The sequence below is a fragment of the Octodon degus genome, unplaced genomic scaffold, assembly GCF_000260255.1.
Source record: "Octodon degus isolate 3935 unplaced genomic scaffold, OctDeg1.0 scaffold00008, whole genome shotgun sequence".
Classification (NCBI taxonomy): domain Eukaryota; kingdom Metazoa; phylum Chordata; class Mammalia; order Rodentia; family Octodontidae; genus Octodon; species Octodon degus.
In genome coordinates, this window is record NW_004524584.1 from 17,002,386 (window position 1) to 17,019,013 (window position 16,628).

A 16,628-nucleotide genomic window follows, 5' to 3' on the forward strand; every position below is an offset into this window, starting at 1 on the left:
CTTCTTCTTCTTCTTCTTCTTCTTCTTCTTCTTCTTCTTCTTCTTCTTCTTCTTCTTCTTCTTCTTCTCCTTCTTCCTTCTTCCTTCTTCCTTCTTCCTTCTTCCTTCTTCCTTCTTCCTTCTTCCTTCTTCCTTCTTCCTTCTTCCTTCTTCCTTCTTTCTTCTTTCTTCTTTCTTCTTCTCTTTTCTTCTCAGTACCAGGGATTGAATTCAGGACCCTGTGCTTGCCAGGCAAGCCCTTATTCTACTGAGCTATCTCCCCAGCTCCTCTGGTGCTGTTTCTTGGTCACAATGAAGTATTCATCTTCTACCATTGATGTTTCTGCTTTTGAGTGAATTAAGCATGAACATGGATGGAATTTCCTGAAACTGAACCAAATCTTTTAAATTATGAGTGTCTGGGGATGTAGCTCAGTGGCACAGTGCAAGGTCCTGAGTGTGATTCCCAGTACCAAAAAAAAAAAAAAAAAAAAAAAAAGGGTGTTGGGTATTGTGTCTCAGCAATACAAAACTGACTTATTCACAGCTGTTAGTTTCAAGAGCTCTAATTGAAATTTTGTGCTATTCTGCCTTTGTGCTGGGATTACAAATGTGGATTACTACATCTGGTTCAGAATATATAATTATTCTTACAATTTCTGTATTTTACTTTCCCTGAAGATCAAAGCCTAGTCTATATGATTCTAATATCATGTCAAATATCTGAGCAGCTGGGTGTAGAAGTATGTGCTTATAATCCTAGCTTTAAGGTGGCTGAGGCATGAGGACTGTGAATTCCAGGCCAGCCCAAGCTACTTAGCAAGTTCAAGGCCAGCCTCGACTGTATGTCAAGACAATGCCTCAAAGAACAGCAATAATAAAAGGCATGCCTTGTATGTTGTATCCAAGCTAGTGCAAAAATAATATGGATTTCATTAAGAACAAGATAATTTTATTTTGACTATTGTGTTAGCGAAATGTCCACTAGGGAACAGGTCATAGGAATGTTTAATAACTTCTTGTAGACTGAGTGACCACAGAATGGAACTTTGTTAATCCTCTTGCTCCTCTGTAGGCAGTCTTTGAGATTTGGCAGTGGTCACTTGGTGTTCCACTTCTGTTCTTCACTCGCTTAACCTATTCCTTTCTTTCACTCTACTAGATTGTTTTAGACAGTGGTTACCAGCTGTGATGGTTAATCTTTCTTTTTTTTTATTTTTTATTTTAGGGAAGGGTCTATAAGGTGTTCAGTGTCTCATTACTAGGTCAGACTTGTAGTGATCTGCCTATTTACAGCCTCCCAAGAGCTGGGATTACAGGCTTGTGCCACCATGCCCAGTCTCAGTTGCTATCTCAGTGTGCCCCGGGGGCGGGGCTGGCACAACATGCCCAGGGATCAAACCCTGGTCACCTGTGCCTGCTTGTGGGCACTTTAATCTGCTGAGCTATATGGCTGGCCCTGTGATGGTTAATTTTGATTGACAACTTCATTGGATTAAGAAATGCCTAGGAAATTAGTAAAGTACACTTCTGAGTGTGTCTGTCAGGGCTTTTCCAAAAATGATTGGCACATGGGTCAGCAAACTGGGGCGGGGAGACCTCCTCTGAATGTACATGCACATTCTACATTGTGGGTAGTGGAGGCATGAATAGAACACAGGCAGAATGAGGAAGCCCATCAGCACATGTTCTTTCCCTCTTTCTGCTCCCTCGCTCTCATGAGGTGACATGCTTTTCTCCACACATTTCTACCATGATCTGCCTCACCTTTCACCCACAGCAATGGAACAGGCTGACCATGGACTGAAACTGTGAGACAAAATAAACCTTTTGTTTTTTAAAGTTGTTTATCATGGAGACCACAGAAATCTAACACAGCAGATGTTATAGTTTGGCATAGTAAGCACTGATGAGGCAGAGGTTTGGGATTTGATTCTAAGGTACAGCCTTGTTCTATAGCCCCAGATGGTCTTTTTTGTTTGTTTGTTTGTTTTTAACGAGACAAGATCTTGCTATCTAGCCAGGTCCTTCAACTTATAATCCTCTTGCCTCTGCTTCTCAAATGTTGAGATTACAGATGCACATTATCACACCAATCTTAGATGACACTCTTTATTGTAACAGGATGAATGTGTATACTTAGGGATGTGTATACTTAGTTACAAAGGGACCAGGAGAGAAAGTACCTTAAAGCTCAGGGCATATATTTAGTATAACAGGGAAGAAAATGCATTAGTAGTAGTATCTTTCATTTTTCTGTTGATACAGTTTTATATTATGACTAGATTTGACTTAGGGTTTGGTGTTTATTCATATGTGAGAGACTTGTTTTATTCAAATAAGGTTCAAAATGATATTTTTGTTGTTTTATTTTTGTTGATCAGAGTTAGTCTGATCACTACTTTTTTTTTGAAAGAGGAATCAAACTGATGACCTTGCACTTGCCAGGCAGGCACTTGCACCACTGAGCTATGTTCCCAGCCCCTGATCACTTCTTGGTCTCTACATCTGAGTTTTGAGTTTTGAAGCATGAATCTGTACTGCCTCCACAGTTCCTGTTACAGTGCCTTTATAACTAAAAGTTCTTAGGCTTTGTAATAAATAAATTACTAGCCTCTTTACCTTTCCACTTGGTCTTTCTTCAAAATAATCATTAGATACTGTTTTCTTTTGAATATTTCTCAAGTTCATTCCAGTCTTTGGCTATTGTTCCATGTACTGTGAGTGTCTCTTGAACATAGCCACCCTTGTCAGAGCTGTTCTGGTCTTTATACTTCCCATTTGCTATGAGGAAGTCAGACCTTATCTCCATAGAATATCCTCTCTCTGCAGAGTTGGGATGTATATGGCTGGACATACGCACATATGTGGGTCATGTTCTGACCTTTGACAGGCGACCCTTTTCCCCAAGGGTTAACATCCATTTTTTTCCACTTTCAAAAAGAGGGTTTTGCTGCATATACTTTTACTTGGAAAATATATAACCTATGTTTTTTCCATACGCTGTATGCTTTCCCCCAGAGAAGTTATAAGAATATATTTGAAAGAAGTCTTTTCTATTTTACTACTTTGGCTTTAGGTTAGTTGTGTACTTTTTTTCCCACTTGTCTTTGCTGACTTTCAGATATCACTGTTTTGTTCAAGATTTATTTCCGTTGTTAAACTAGAGCGAGACATAAAGCAGGTTTATACAAGTAACTGGTCTAAATTGTGCCTCCAAGCAGTGTGTGTACATCTAAGAATCCCAGTTATTTGGGAAGTTGAGGCAAAAAGGATAGCAAATTTGAGGCTTTTGTGTGTGTGTGTATTTAGGACAGAGTCTACAGGGTCTCACTATGTAGATTGGACTTGTAGTGATTCTCCTGTTTTCAGCCTCCCAAGCTCTGGAATTACAAGCATGCATCACCATGCCCAATCTCAATCATCCTCTCAGTGCGCCCCGGGGTGGGGCTGGCACCGCATGCCGGAGATCGAACCCCGACCACTGTGCTCTGCCTAAATAGGGGCTTTAGTCCGCTGAGCTATAAGCCTCAAACGAAGACTTTCTCAAAAAAAAAAAAAAACAACAAAAAAACCCCCCAAAAACTGGGGATCTGCTGGAATCTCCTGAGGGTAGTTTCTAGATTCTTTTTGTCCTGAGCAAAGAACTGGTCAAGTGAAAACTCAGTGTATCATGTACTTCTCAGGCCCAAGCCATCCTATTGAAAATCTGCTTGAGTTCTCATGAGATGCCCACCTGCAGGGTTTTGGGATCTATTCTGTGCATGTGTTCTGAGATTTTGTAATTCACAGATCATACCTATTTCCCCAGCAGCTTTGCCAATGCTTTAATCACCTGTCTCGATTTCCCAACACCAGTTGGTATTTCCAAGACCAGCAATCAATAATCTGATTCTCTGGATATCAATTGTATGTTCAACATTTCAATTCATTCTGATACAATCTGGAGTTGAGAGCAGATCCATAGGTTAAGAGCATTGACCCCCTCTTCAGATGCCAGACTCAAGTCCCAAAGAGTCCATAACTGTTGGCTAACCAGGTAGAAATAAGGCATTCCTTGATTGCCTCCTCAAGTTTGATATTTTGCTAGAATCTAAAAAGTCTTATAGAATTCAGAAACACACTTAGGTATTTATATAAAGGCTACAACTCAGGAATAGCCAAAGGAAAGAGACATATAGGGCGAGGTATTGGACTGGGAGGCACAGAGCAGAATTTCTATCTCCTGGTATATAATCTTAACCAAACATTTGATTTGTTTACCAACCTGAAAGCTCTCTGAGACTCTGTTCAAGAGTTATTGCAGAACTCGATCTATCCCTAGTCTCCTGATCTTGTCCTATCCTTGGGCCACTAGAGGCCCTACTCCTAGTCATTCATATGTTGTAATGTGATTAAAAGGACCTCTATCAATAACAAAAGAATAAACAGGAAATTCTAAGGATTTTAGAGCTTCTGTGAGTACTTTAGAACTTCTAGGAAGTAAGGACAAAGTCAAATACATATATATTTGATGATTGGGATTGAACCTAGGACCTTCATTTGGACTGAGCTCTTTTTTGATTTTGAGAGTGAATCTTACCAAGTTGTTAAGTTGCCCAGGCTGAGGTCAAAAACGCTGTTCTGCCTCAGCCTCTTAGAATTCTGGGATTATAGGCTTGTACCACTAGGTCCAGATGAAAGAGCATTGATTTGTTGAAATGCTACTTGAACAGAGTTTTTTTAGGACTTTGTTGGGTAGCTTGAGAAGTCTGCCACAGCTCATGCTGAATGTTTACAGGTTTATAAAGGGTAAACAACCCTCTCTATGCAAAGCTTGTATTTGTCGATTTGAAAGCACCTTAGAAGAGGGTGGAGCCATAGAGAATAAAAATTTCTCTATGGGCAAAAACTGTGGAAAGTTGGAAAGATGAGATGCTGAGCTTGATTCGGTTTCTTGCCAGACCTTTTCATCTCATGGTTTATCAGAGAAAAGTGGCTTGCTTATAGACTGGTCTAGACTCAGAGTTGACCTCAGCTCAAGGAATCCTGTAAAAAGTGAGTCTTCTCTGTCCCTACCATGTGGGCCCTTATCTCTGGCATCTCCATCTTAAGAAGTCAGAACTGGAAATGGGAGTATAGAAGCTTAGTGGTATAGTGTGTGCTTAGCATGTGCAAGGCACTAGTTCCATCCTCAGGATGAATAAAAGAAAAAAGCATGTGGAAAGAGTTATAGAGCTCAAAGATTGAATGGCAACAGATTTAGCTAGAGTTGATTTTATTCCTGCCTCACACCTTGTGTTCAGTGATTCTGCTTTTCTCCTCTTTTTGCCAACTTCATACTTTCAATGAAAAGGGGTTAATGTGTATGTGTGCAAATTTTTTAAAGCCGAAGATGTTAGAGGGTGGAGTGGTGTCTGTGTGTCACAGGCTTCTCATAGCCCAAACTGTCCTCCCTGAGTTAGCGCCTTTCTTTTCTCAACCCAGTTGTCCCCTGCCACCCTTTTTTTCCCTTCAGTGTTCATAATTCCATGGGGAAGGATGTGGATTTTTCACTTGCTGGCCTCACAATGCCCTTCCAGAACTTTACTCTTGCTCGTTCAAAATGTCTGGGACTGATTCTGCAGAGTTCTGTTGCTCAGTGACCTTTTGGATAAAAGGCCTAAGACAGAGGAACTTCATAGGGGAACACATTGAACCTCAATCCATGGCTATTTTTAAATGAGGTGGGGGTGTGATTGGGGAGAAGATATTCAGTGGTAAAAATAAAAATCTGATTTTGTAAGTGTAGTATTAACTTCAGTCACTGAGAAAGTTTCCCTTTGATGGCTAATTACATTTATTAAATAACCCAAGAGTATCTTGTATTTCAAATCAACCTACCATTTTTTATTTGAATATTATAGGACTATATTTTTATTGACTTCTTGAAAAAAATTTTTACATTAGATTTTATTGGTACATTTTTGGTATACGTAATGATCACATTCATCATAGAGAATATGTACCTCTATGTGATATAACTTACTTTTTCCCCCTATTTCCCTACCTTCCCTTAAAAACCCCTCCTCCCTTTTCCATTTACAAAGTTGTCTTGTTGCTTTCATGTTTTCCTTCTGTCCTTTTTTTTTTTTTTTTTAAACTTTCTCCTTTTTTCCTTTCCTCCTCCCCATGTTTTGTTTCCCTCCTCATTTGAACATTTTTCTCCTATTTCAAAATACATTTCTGGTCCTTATATATACTTTTGGTTTCTCATATCAGAGGAATTATAGAGTATTCACGTGTTTGATTTATTTCACTTAAAGAGTATGGATACAAAGTGCATCCATTTTCCTAGAAATGTCCTGAACATACCCTTCTTTATGACAGAGAAGTGCTCCATTGTATTAAAAAAAAAAAAAAAACAAACACATCTTTTTTATCTATTCACAGTTGATGGGCATTTAGGAGAACCCTAGATTTTAGAATCTTGTCTTAGAATAATGATTCTCATTTTTAAAAATCTTATCTCTTGAGGTGTCCTCACTTTTTTTTAAAGGAATAATTGGAGTTTTATCTAGCAGTACTTTGCTGTACTAGAAATTAAAACTGAGAAATTAATATCACGTTAACACTAAATATATTAACATAAATAACATTATTGTTGTTGCTAGTATTATTTTGGTATTAGGGCTGTATCTCAGTGCCTTGTTCATACTAAGTAGACCCTGTATTACTGAGTGGATAGTAATATTTTCTTGTCAGTGCTGGGGATTGAACTTACAACCTTATGTATGGCCGACAAGTTCTCTACCACTGAGGAACATTCCCAGCTCTCATGAAAAATGTTTTAAGTGAAAAATAACTATTTTCTAAAACAAAATTAGAAGAGCAGAATAGTTTGACATTTGAAAAATGTTTGGGCCAGAAATATGGCTCAGTGGCACAGCACTTCCCTAGCAAGCACAAGCACAGGATCCTGAGGCTGAATAGAGGTAGTTGGAGTCATAGTTTTTTATTTTATGTTTTTTTTAAATCTAGTCCTTTGTGACACTTTTGTTGTGTACTTTCTGAATTGTTGAAGTACATGAAGAAAAACCAATCTCTATAAAAATTTAGTTGGGGATCTGGGGCAATAACTCAGCGACACAAGCACCTGCCTAGCAAGTGTAAGGTCCTGAGTTTGATTCCTGGCATAAATAAATAAATAAATAAAATTAGTAGCTCTTAATATAGTAAACACACTGACTTGTCAAAATGTTTGGTGAGTTTAAAGTATCTACCAGAAATCAGAAGAAACTATATTTAAAAAACCAAAAAAAGAAATGGAGTTGGAAAAGGAGGAGTGTTTCAATACACTTTTCACGTAATTGTGTATATTCTTTGATATTGTACCAAACCTGACCACTGGTTTCTTAGAGGTTAATTGCAGTATGGAATTTGATAGTATTGTGATACCTTTGTTGTTGAACTTAATTGGTTCCAAATTCGTGTTTCAACACCAAAAATTTTTTTGAGAACTGAATATGTTATTCCCATAAGAGATAATGGGCAGGGGCCTGGGAGATTGCTCAATAGAACAAGCGCTTCCCTGGCAAGCACAAGAGGCTGAGTTCAATCCCTAGTTCCACCAAAAAAAATACAAACAAACAGAAAAAAATAATGGAAAATCACATACAGTGATAAGGCTCAGTGAAAAAATCCTGAGTTTAATCCCTGGTACCACAAAAAAGCAAACAAACAAAAACATGGAAATTATACATGTACTAATTATGATTAAATTAAGATGAAAGTTTATTACAGAAAAGTATAGCTGTGCCATAGGCAGAGTATGTTGGTCAATTATGCAGCAAAACAGGCTGATTTGCATGGGTAGGGCGGCACAGAGAAAGGATAGCAAAGCTGGCTACTCCGTAGACAACCAGCTTCAAGAAAAAGAAAAGTTGACCACTCAAAAGAGCCCTGGACAAGCAGGATATTTTGCCTTTTTTTTTTTTTAATAGTGAAAAATCCATCTGTGATAAATAATTTATTTTTTTCTTTTATTATTATTATTTTTATTATTTTTAAAATGTATTTGGTTGTTACAGGGTCTTACTGCACAGTTTGGACTCATAGTGATCCTTCTGCTTTCAGCTTCCCCAGCACTGGGATTACCGGTTTATGCCGCTGCACTCAGACTCTGGCCAGCTCAGTGTGAGCTGGGGGCAGGACCAGCTCAGCATGTGGTGCCAGGGATTGAACCATGGTCCCTGGGCTTGCCTAAGCTTGCCTAAGCAGGTGCTTTAGCCCACTGAGCTATCTCACCAGCCTCAGTGATAAATAATTTAGCTTAGTGGGTTTTTTTTTTTTTTTACATTTATTACCCTTTAAAAAACAAACAAACAAACGAACAAACAAACTTTCCTTGAGAGACATTATGGCAATAAGTGGTATGTCATGACAAGAAGTACATATTTAGAAGACCAGGATGGCAGACACTCCAAGCGTGACCCCTCTATTACACATCGCCATCCTCAGTGCAGTATTTTGCCTTTTTTATGGGGTCTCAAAGGAATGTCTTTCTTTCTTTCTTTCTTTCTTTTTTGGAGACAGTCTTACTATGTAGTTTAGATTGACCTCATATTCACTCTGTAGCCCAGTCTGGCATCAAACTCATGATAATCCTTCCTGCCTCAGCCTCCTAAGTGGTGGGATTACAGGTGTGGATTGCCATGTGTGGTTGTCTTTTTTTTTTTTTTTTTTTTCTGGCAGTATTGGGACTTGAACCCAAGGCCTTCTCACTGACTCATTTACTGCATATATCCCTAATCCCTCAACTCCTTTTTAAAATTCTGAGACAGGGTCTAGCTAAGTTGACCAGGCTGGGCTTGAACTTTTGATCTCAGACTTCCATAGTGCTGGGATTATAGGCACCAGTCATTAGTCAGGTGTCATGTCTTTGAATTTAGCAGGGTAGAATAACCTTTTCCTTTATTTTTGAGATTGCTGTAAGAAGCAGGACTGAGATTAGCTTTGAGTTTTTCTTCATAATTATAGCTTCCTTTTAGCAAACCCAGTATACTAAATGGTAGACTTATTGACACACTTGCAAGTTGAATATTAGCTTTTATAATAGTTCTCTTTAGAATTTCTTTGAATAACTAGTTCTCCAGTTTCATTTAAATAGAGATCCATGCTCAGAGTTTGCTTGTGGAAACACTGTTCTTTTGAAGGTGCCACATATTCGTGATCACTGTTCAACGTCTCTGTGTGAGAGGCCCAGACTCGAAGATTAAATCAGTGTTGCACATGGAGTTAGGAATAAATGGGAAGATGCATTTGTTCTTGCCAGCTCCCCCCCCGCCCCCCGTGCCATGTCTACTAAAATTTAAATGCTTGAATCAGGGATACCTTCCCTGTGTTCTGAACAGCTGGGCCCCACATGAAGGCATATGTGTGTCCTAAGGGACAGAATGTTTTATTTTTGCTGCTGTCCTGTAAGAATACCTTTTCTTCCGCCATACTCCTCCATAATCCTCCTGTTACTTTTTTGAAGAACATACTCCTTAAGTAGGTGGTGTGATTGAAAATTGCTGAGAAGAGCAGTCATTATCTCTCATTTAGTGACTTATGGAAAGGAAGGAAAGAAAAACCAAATTTGATGCAGAACTGTTGCTGTCCAAAGTCTTCTCTGTTATGGGAATCTGATAGTTTGGGTATTTTTTCTTCTTTTGGAGGGAGTGGTATAGGGGAATTAAATCAAGGACCTTCACATTGTGCTACATATCCAGCCCTTCTTTTATTTTATTCTACTTTTTTGGTTTTGAGACAGAGTGGCTCCAAGCTGCTAAGTTGCCCAGGCTGGGCTTGAGTCATATTCTTCCTGCTCTAGCTTCCCAGAATACCAGGATCACGAGCATATGACACCTCCTGTGTCTGGGTACTTTTACTGTGGCTTTCATTTTTTAAAAAATTGGCAGTAATTTTACATATTAATAGGCATAGTATGATAATGCCATACATGTATACACTGTGTAGTAAGCCATTCAGGATATTAGTTAAACAGTTAGCTTTGTACAAACTGTATAAATCCAAGCTTGTTGTCTCACTAAGTCAAAAAATGATATCACTGACTTGCAGATGAAGTTAGCAGAGTGTGTATTAGAAATAATTTTTAAAAAGTAGCTTATAGTTTCTGGGAAGTAATTCTGAAAGTGGAAATTCCAGCATGCTTTCTTCCTGGTCTTACATGGATAAGCTGGGTGACCTGGGTGCAAGGAACTTTGTAGTACAGACATTCTTTGTTTAATGACTGAGTTAAGGTCCGGTGACTGGGTTGTTAAGCAAATTGATCACTAAGTGAGGAATTGTATATAGTATATATATGTATTACAATATGCAGAACAAAGAAATGGTTAAAGGAGACTCTAACTTGACTTTGCTTTTTTTCATAACTCTTACATGCACTACTGTAATGTACAACAGAACATAAAACTACATTACTGTACAGTACAGTATAACTGGAAAAATTATAGTACTATATAAATAAGATATAGTGCCAAAAATCCTTGAGACTCTATAAACATGAAATATATAGCTGTATAAATATGTTGTTTAAATGAAGAATTATCTGTATAGAGTCTACAAAGTCAGTCACTCAACTGACTTAGTTTAGCATCTTTTTTTTCCCCAATACCGTGGATCAAACTCACGACCTTGAGCTTGCCAGGAAGGGACTTAAGCCACTGAGCTATTCCCCAGTCCTTTAAGGGAAATCCATATGTGCTTTTGCAGGAAACTATCTAGTTTTCATTTCTAATATTTCTTGAAGTCCAGCCTGGAGGTCTGTAGGAGCTGTCAACTAACATCATATTCTGCCTAAGAAGCTTCTTCCTGGGAAGGGTCCTTGTCTGTACTTTGTTATCTGACTTTTTATCCTTTTTCCCTTGTGTATCTTTACATTTCTAAGCTAAACGAGCTGTATGGCTTGAATTAGCTCTTAGTCTGATGTATTGCTGGTTTCTTTTTACCTAGTCACCACTATCTTAGGCCTGTCTGTTCCTTATTTACTAAAAACCTATTTACAAGCTAATTCACTAGACTATTAAATTAGTACTTTCACCTCTTTAAACATTTATCCTTTTATAGGAAGCATTTAAAATCCTCTTTTCAAAACAATCCTCTTTTCTAGTTTATTATAAAATATATGATAAATTGTGAAGATTGTCACCATACTATGCTATAGAACTTATTCCTTTTATGTAACTATATTCTGGTCCCTGTTATCCAACATCCTTTTATCTCCCCTCTCTACTGAATACTATTTAAAATATCTACCATTTTGAGTAGTGGCTGTAAACATCTCATTCTATTGTTAATGCAGTTGTTTCATTAATATTTACTAATATTTACCAGTAGTTTGGAACTGAGGTCATTTTGAATCAGTGTTTTTTTGTTTTGTTTTGTTTTGTTTTTTCTTTTTGAGACAGGGTCTCTGTAGTTCAGATTGGTCTTGAACTCACTATAGAGCCCAGGCTGCCTTTGAACTCACAACAGTCCTGCCTCAGCCTCCCAAGTGCTGGAATTACAGGTTTGTGCCTCCACACCCGGTTTGAATCAGTTTGTTAACCAGAACCATATGGGGTGTTTTCTTGTTGCTATGGTATTCTTTTTTTTTTTTTTTTGCGGTACCAGGGATTGAACTCAGTACCCTGCGCTTGCCAGGCAAGCGCTTATTCTACTGAGCTATCTCCCCGGGCCTGGTATTTATTTCTGATTGTCATTCTACTACCACAACAGTTTCTTCTCTAGAATGAGGCATTCAGATTACCTAAAGGTACTTGCTAATAACAAAATTTGTCTTAAAGTTACTTCACAGGAGCCAAATTAAATCTCCTTAAAAAGAAAACAAAGAGTAATTCCATAATAAGCCAATCACACAGCAAGGAAAATAGTTTTATCTAAGGCAGTCTAGGATGAGACAGAGATTTTGTGGACTATGAATGAACATTAACTTTTGAACAGAGTAGTTGTTGATGGATTATCATATACTCCTATTTGGAGATAATTTCCGTACAAATATTGAGAAATAATTTCACTTCCAAAGCTACATTTAAGTGTTTTCTCCTTCCTTTCTGAAATCTAATAAATAAACCAGAGTCCCAGAATAGTCCTACAGAGATGTGGGACGTGTCTGATCATTGAGTGAAGCTCAGTGTTAGTTATAGTAATTTATATTGTGGATCACTTTCCTTTTGTTCCTTAGTGCCTTTTACAGCTGTTAATGGAAGTAAGTTATTAATACAAAATTTTAAATTTTTATTTTAAGTTATGTTTTTGTTCTTTGCTTTAGTCCTGTTGAGAGGCTAAGTACATGACCTACATATGTGCATGTGTATGTGTGCGCACACACACAATTTTAGTTTCTACTGTTCAGCAGTCCTATATGTAAGTTATAGTTTTCTAAAACCCTGAAGGACTTACTTTGCTACTGCTGTACCTCCTGTTTCTCCTCCGTGTTCATCTTCCTTTTGTTTAGCAGAAGACAGAAGTTTCGTGTTTGATCTTTAATAAAAGATTTTAATTCTAGGATAGTTTTTGTGTTGAATAATTAGAAACTTGTGCCTCAGTTTTTATTTTGGGAGATAAGAAGAGCTGAGGATGACCTTAGTATTTTTTTTTTTTTTAACTTCAGTATTTGTGTGGTTGTCTGCAGCAGATATCTTGTAAAAAATTATGTACCTTGTTCTGTTTCCTCCTTTATAATTGAAAGAATTGAAAATAACAGAGAAAAAGAAATAATTAGTGAATCTACAAGTCAGCATTCTGCTATATTTATCTCTGAATTGTTTATCTAGCTATCTCTTATTTTATTTATTAATTTTTTTTTGGTATATATTTGATACAGGGTTTCACTATGCAGCTCGGGCTTAGATTCATAGTGAGCCTCCTGTTTTCATCCTTCCCAGCCCTGGGATTACAAGCGTGCACCAGCACACCCAGACTTGGTGGCTGGCTCAGCATACACAGGGGCAGGGCTGGGGCCTGCATGGCATGTGGTGAGCCCTGGTCTCTGTGCTTGCCTAAGCAGGCACTTAGTCAGCTGAACTATCTTGTTGGCCCTACATTTTTTATTTATTTATTTTTATTTTTTATTTTATTTATTTTTTTAAGTATAAACCACTTTTTTATTTTTATTTTTATTTTTATTTTTTTTATTTGAAATGAATCTGCCAGCAAGAGCAAAGTCGAATTACTCCAGGTGATACCATCAGCCCGAGTCTCAGGATCCCTCCCTTCCCCACCAGCCTGAGCCCGACCCTGCGCATCACAGGACTGCAGCAATCTGGCCCTACATTTTTTAAAAGAAGAAATTACTTTTATAGCTTATAGTAAAGTGATGAGAGAGTGGGAAAGGAGGGAGAAAGAGACACACACAGTCTGGATGCACAGAAATAAATGTAGCATGTTGGCAAGTGAGGGAGTGAGTATGAATGAGTAACTGAGACATAGGTAGGACATACTTCTAGCTATAGGACACAAAGACATAGCTGCTTCTGAAACCCTGCCCTTAATATTTACTCTTAGATCAGAATTGACAATCAAAGAAATTAAATCACCTCTCTCAGGAGCCTCTTCACTGCCCTTCAGTGAAGACTGAGAGTATTTAATTGCCATTTGCTATTATCTACCAAATAACCTTTGGAACTAAGGTTATTTTGAATCAGTTTGTTAACTAGAAGTATGTAAAGGCTTTATAATGAGTTAGTAGAATGCAGAAGAAGGAAATGGGTATCTGGATATCTGGGACAGTTCTTAGAAGAAAGGGAGTTAGAATGAGCTAAGAGGTCAGGAAGAGCCATGGGACAGATAAGATTGCATATCTGAGGCTCTTCATGTCCTTGGGAAGAGTCACATTGTGGTAAAGAACTAGTTTTCCCCTAAAAACCATTCAGGTGACTGGAGCTAGAACTGTTTTAGTTATGCTCTTAAAGCCCTGTTGTACGCAGGACCTATTCATTTTTCCTTGAGTATTCCCAGTCCTTTTCACTCCAGAGCTCAGCCCCTGATGCTCACTCTGCTTGGAATGTGTTCCTTCAGATATCTGTGTCCCTTGCTTTTTGGTACCAGGTTTTTTTTTGTTTTCTTTCTTTTTGCTACCAGGTTTGAGCTCAGGACCTTGTTCTTGCCAGGGAGGTGTTGTGTCGCTGAGCCATAACCCCTTGTTTTCTTCTGGGCTCTGTGCAGTGAGAATTCTGTGGTGCCATTGTGCACTTCCTGCATGTTTTGTTCTCCTTGCTGTGCCTGAAATAGTGCCTGTGATTGTTATGTGTACGTAGTTGTATAGACAAATATGGATATGGGGGGTTGTGCCTAGGAAAGAACTAATACAAGAAGAATGAATCAATGGCTATCCTGAGGTATGTAGTTTCTGTTATTACTTGAAGATATTTCCTTGAGCTAGGGATGCAGCTCTGTGATACTTTACTATTTGCATAGCTCCAGGTTCAATTCTTGGCACCAAGAAAAAAAAAAGTTCTTGTGCAAGAAACCAAGAGAATACTGAGCTAGGCAGAGTTGCCAAATGTTCAGTCCTCAGAGAGAAGGCTGAGGTTTGGATATGCTTGGCTTGCCTTGCTTAGACATTCATTTTCAGTATCTTTTTCTTTAAAACTTTGTACTCCCAAGTGATACCTTGGTGATTGCAGTGCCCCTTGACTTCCTCCTAGGACTCTTGCAGTGGATCATGAGTCGGTAATGCCCACTGAGGATCTCTGGGAGCCATGTCAGACGAATCCGCCTCAGGGAGCGATCCAGACCTGGACCCGGACGTGGAGCTGGAGGATGCGGAAGAGGAGGAGGAGGAGGAGGTGGTGGCAGTGGAGGAGCATGACAGGGATGATGAGGAAGACCTGCTGGATGGTGAGTAGACTTAGTCATAGACTGCTTTTTTCTTGCTTGTAATGAAATTTTTCTGGAAGAGTTTGATGTTTCTAATTTTGTAGGCTATCCATGGAGAGGAGGTTGTCTGAAAACTCAGCAACAGTACACACAGATACTCATTCCCAGGAAATAGATTGTGGTTCTTACACATAAACCTTGTTTTAGTGCTGGCAGCACTTTTAGCATGTAGCTCATCTTTGATAAGGGTGTATTTTTCGTCCAGAGATTTGAGGGTGAAGTATAGTTACTCAAGTTATGAGAAAATCCATAGCAGAATTGCTATGGTGAACTTTGTAACCTGGGGTCATGGACTCTTGGGAAGGGGTAGGGTAATTGTGAGTGTTCTCTTGAGTTTTCTGAAATTGTATTCATAATTCTGTGTCCGTGTACATAAGAGAATTGTATGAAGAGAGATTCATTAAACAGGTTTGCACCTCTAGAAAGGGTATTGCTGTGCTTCTTGGCCATTTCTGGTGACTCTAAACTGTTCCTATTGGGAAAGGACTGCATTTCTATAGTTGATAGGCTTGTTTGCTTGCTTGCTTGCTTTCTTTCTTTGGCGGAACTGGGGATTGAACTCAGACCCTTGCGCTTGCCAGTGAAGTGCTTATTCTACTGAGCCATGTCCCTGACCCTAAAGTGACTTTTTTTTCTTTGTATTTAGTACAGAGGGTACGGGGTCTCACTGTGTAGATTGGACTCGTAGTGATCCAACTGTTTCTTTTTGTTGTTGTTGTTGGCGGAACTGGGGATTGAACTCAGGTCCTTGCACTTGCCAGGGAAGCACTCATTCTACTGAGCCATCTCCCCAGCCTGGTAGGCTCCTTTTAGATTTCTCCTATTTGGTTTGTTCACCCCTTTTCCCCCTACTCCACTTATTCAAGTGGTATTGAACCTTTTTTTTTTGTACTTCCCCCACCCCTGTGTTTTTTGAGACAAGGTCTTGCTGTGTACCTTGGCTTGCCTAGAACTTGCTGTGTAGCCTAGGTTAGTTAGCCTCCTGGCTCTACCTTTTGAACATTTTCTTTTAATCTTTTGTCTAATGTTAGGTTATCTGGACTTAGCCACAGGCTTCTCAATTCTGACCTTTCATGGCATAGGATTTAGTTATTTGCAGTACTGACTGACTGACTCAGGGATATTGCCTATTTATAACAAATCATCTTCTTGGGACTAAAAATTGCCATAGTTCATGATTACTGAATCTGAAAGAGCTTAAGAAAATATATTCTAGTCTGGAGTCAGAATTTTACATTCATCCATCCTCATGGCTGCCATACTGGTCAGGAATCAGTTTTCCTACCTCTTCTGGGAAATGATGGTTGCAGTTTTTATTTTTTTCTGATGGCAGCAATCACTGTCCACTGATACCTTATTTTAATTTGAGTTTCCTAGTAGTTGTGGAACTTGTCTTTATGAAGTAGAATGAATGAAAGTAATGGAAGACCATGATGCGATGAGGGTACATTGTCCTGTTTGGCTCTTGTTATCAGGGAGGGGACTGCATCTATTTGCATTATATTATCTGGGTTTTCGGAATTATGTTTTAAGATAGTCCTAGAATTCTTGTCAGGTTCAGATTAGATTTTAATACTGTTGGTAAATATAATGGATCTATGCATGGTCTTTTTTTGAGAGAGGGTCTCACTATGTAGTTCAGGCAGGTTTTGAACTATGTACTCAAGGCTGGCCTTGAACTCAATCTCCAGAGTGGTAGGATTATGGGAAGGCGCAACCATGCCTATTTTATATCTTGACTTCTTCTT

The 16,628-nt window shown here is 38.6% G+C and overlaps 1 protein-coding gene across 3 annotated transcripts in view; it reads left to right on the forward strand.

Moving 5' to 3' along the window:
• Rad54l2 (RAD54 like 2) overlaps positions 1 to 16,628 on the forward strand; it is a 110,391-nt gene that overhangs the window by 21,970 nt on the left and 71,793 nt on the right. For all 3 annotated transcript variants that reach the window (XM_004625149.3, XM_023706338.1, XM_023706336.1), the window contains one exon: positions 14,649 to 14,841. In XM_004625149.3, coding sequence (XP_004625206.1) covers positions 14,703 to 14,841 — 139 coding nt within the window. In that variant the 5' untranslated portion in view covers positions 14,649 to 14,702. The remainder of the gene's footprint in view (positions 1 to 14,648; positions 14,842 to 16,628) is intronic.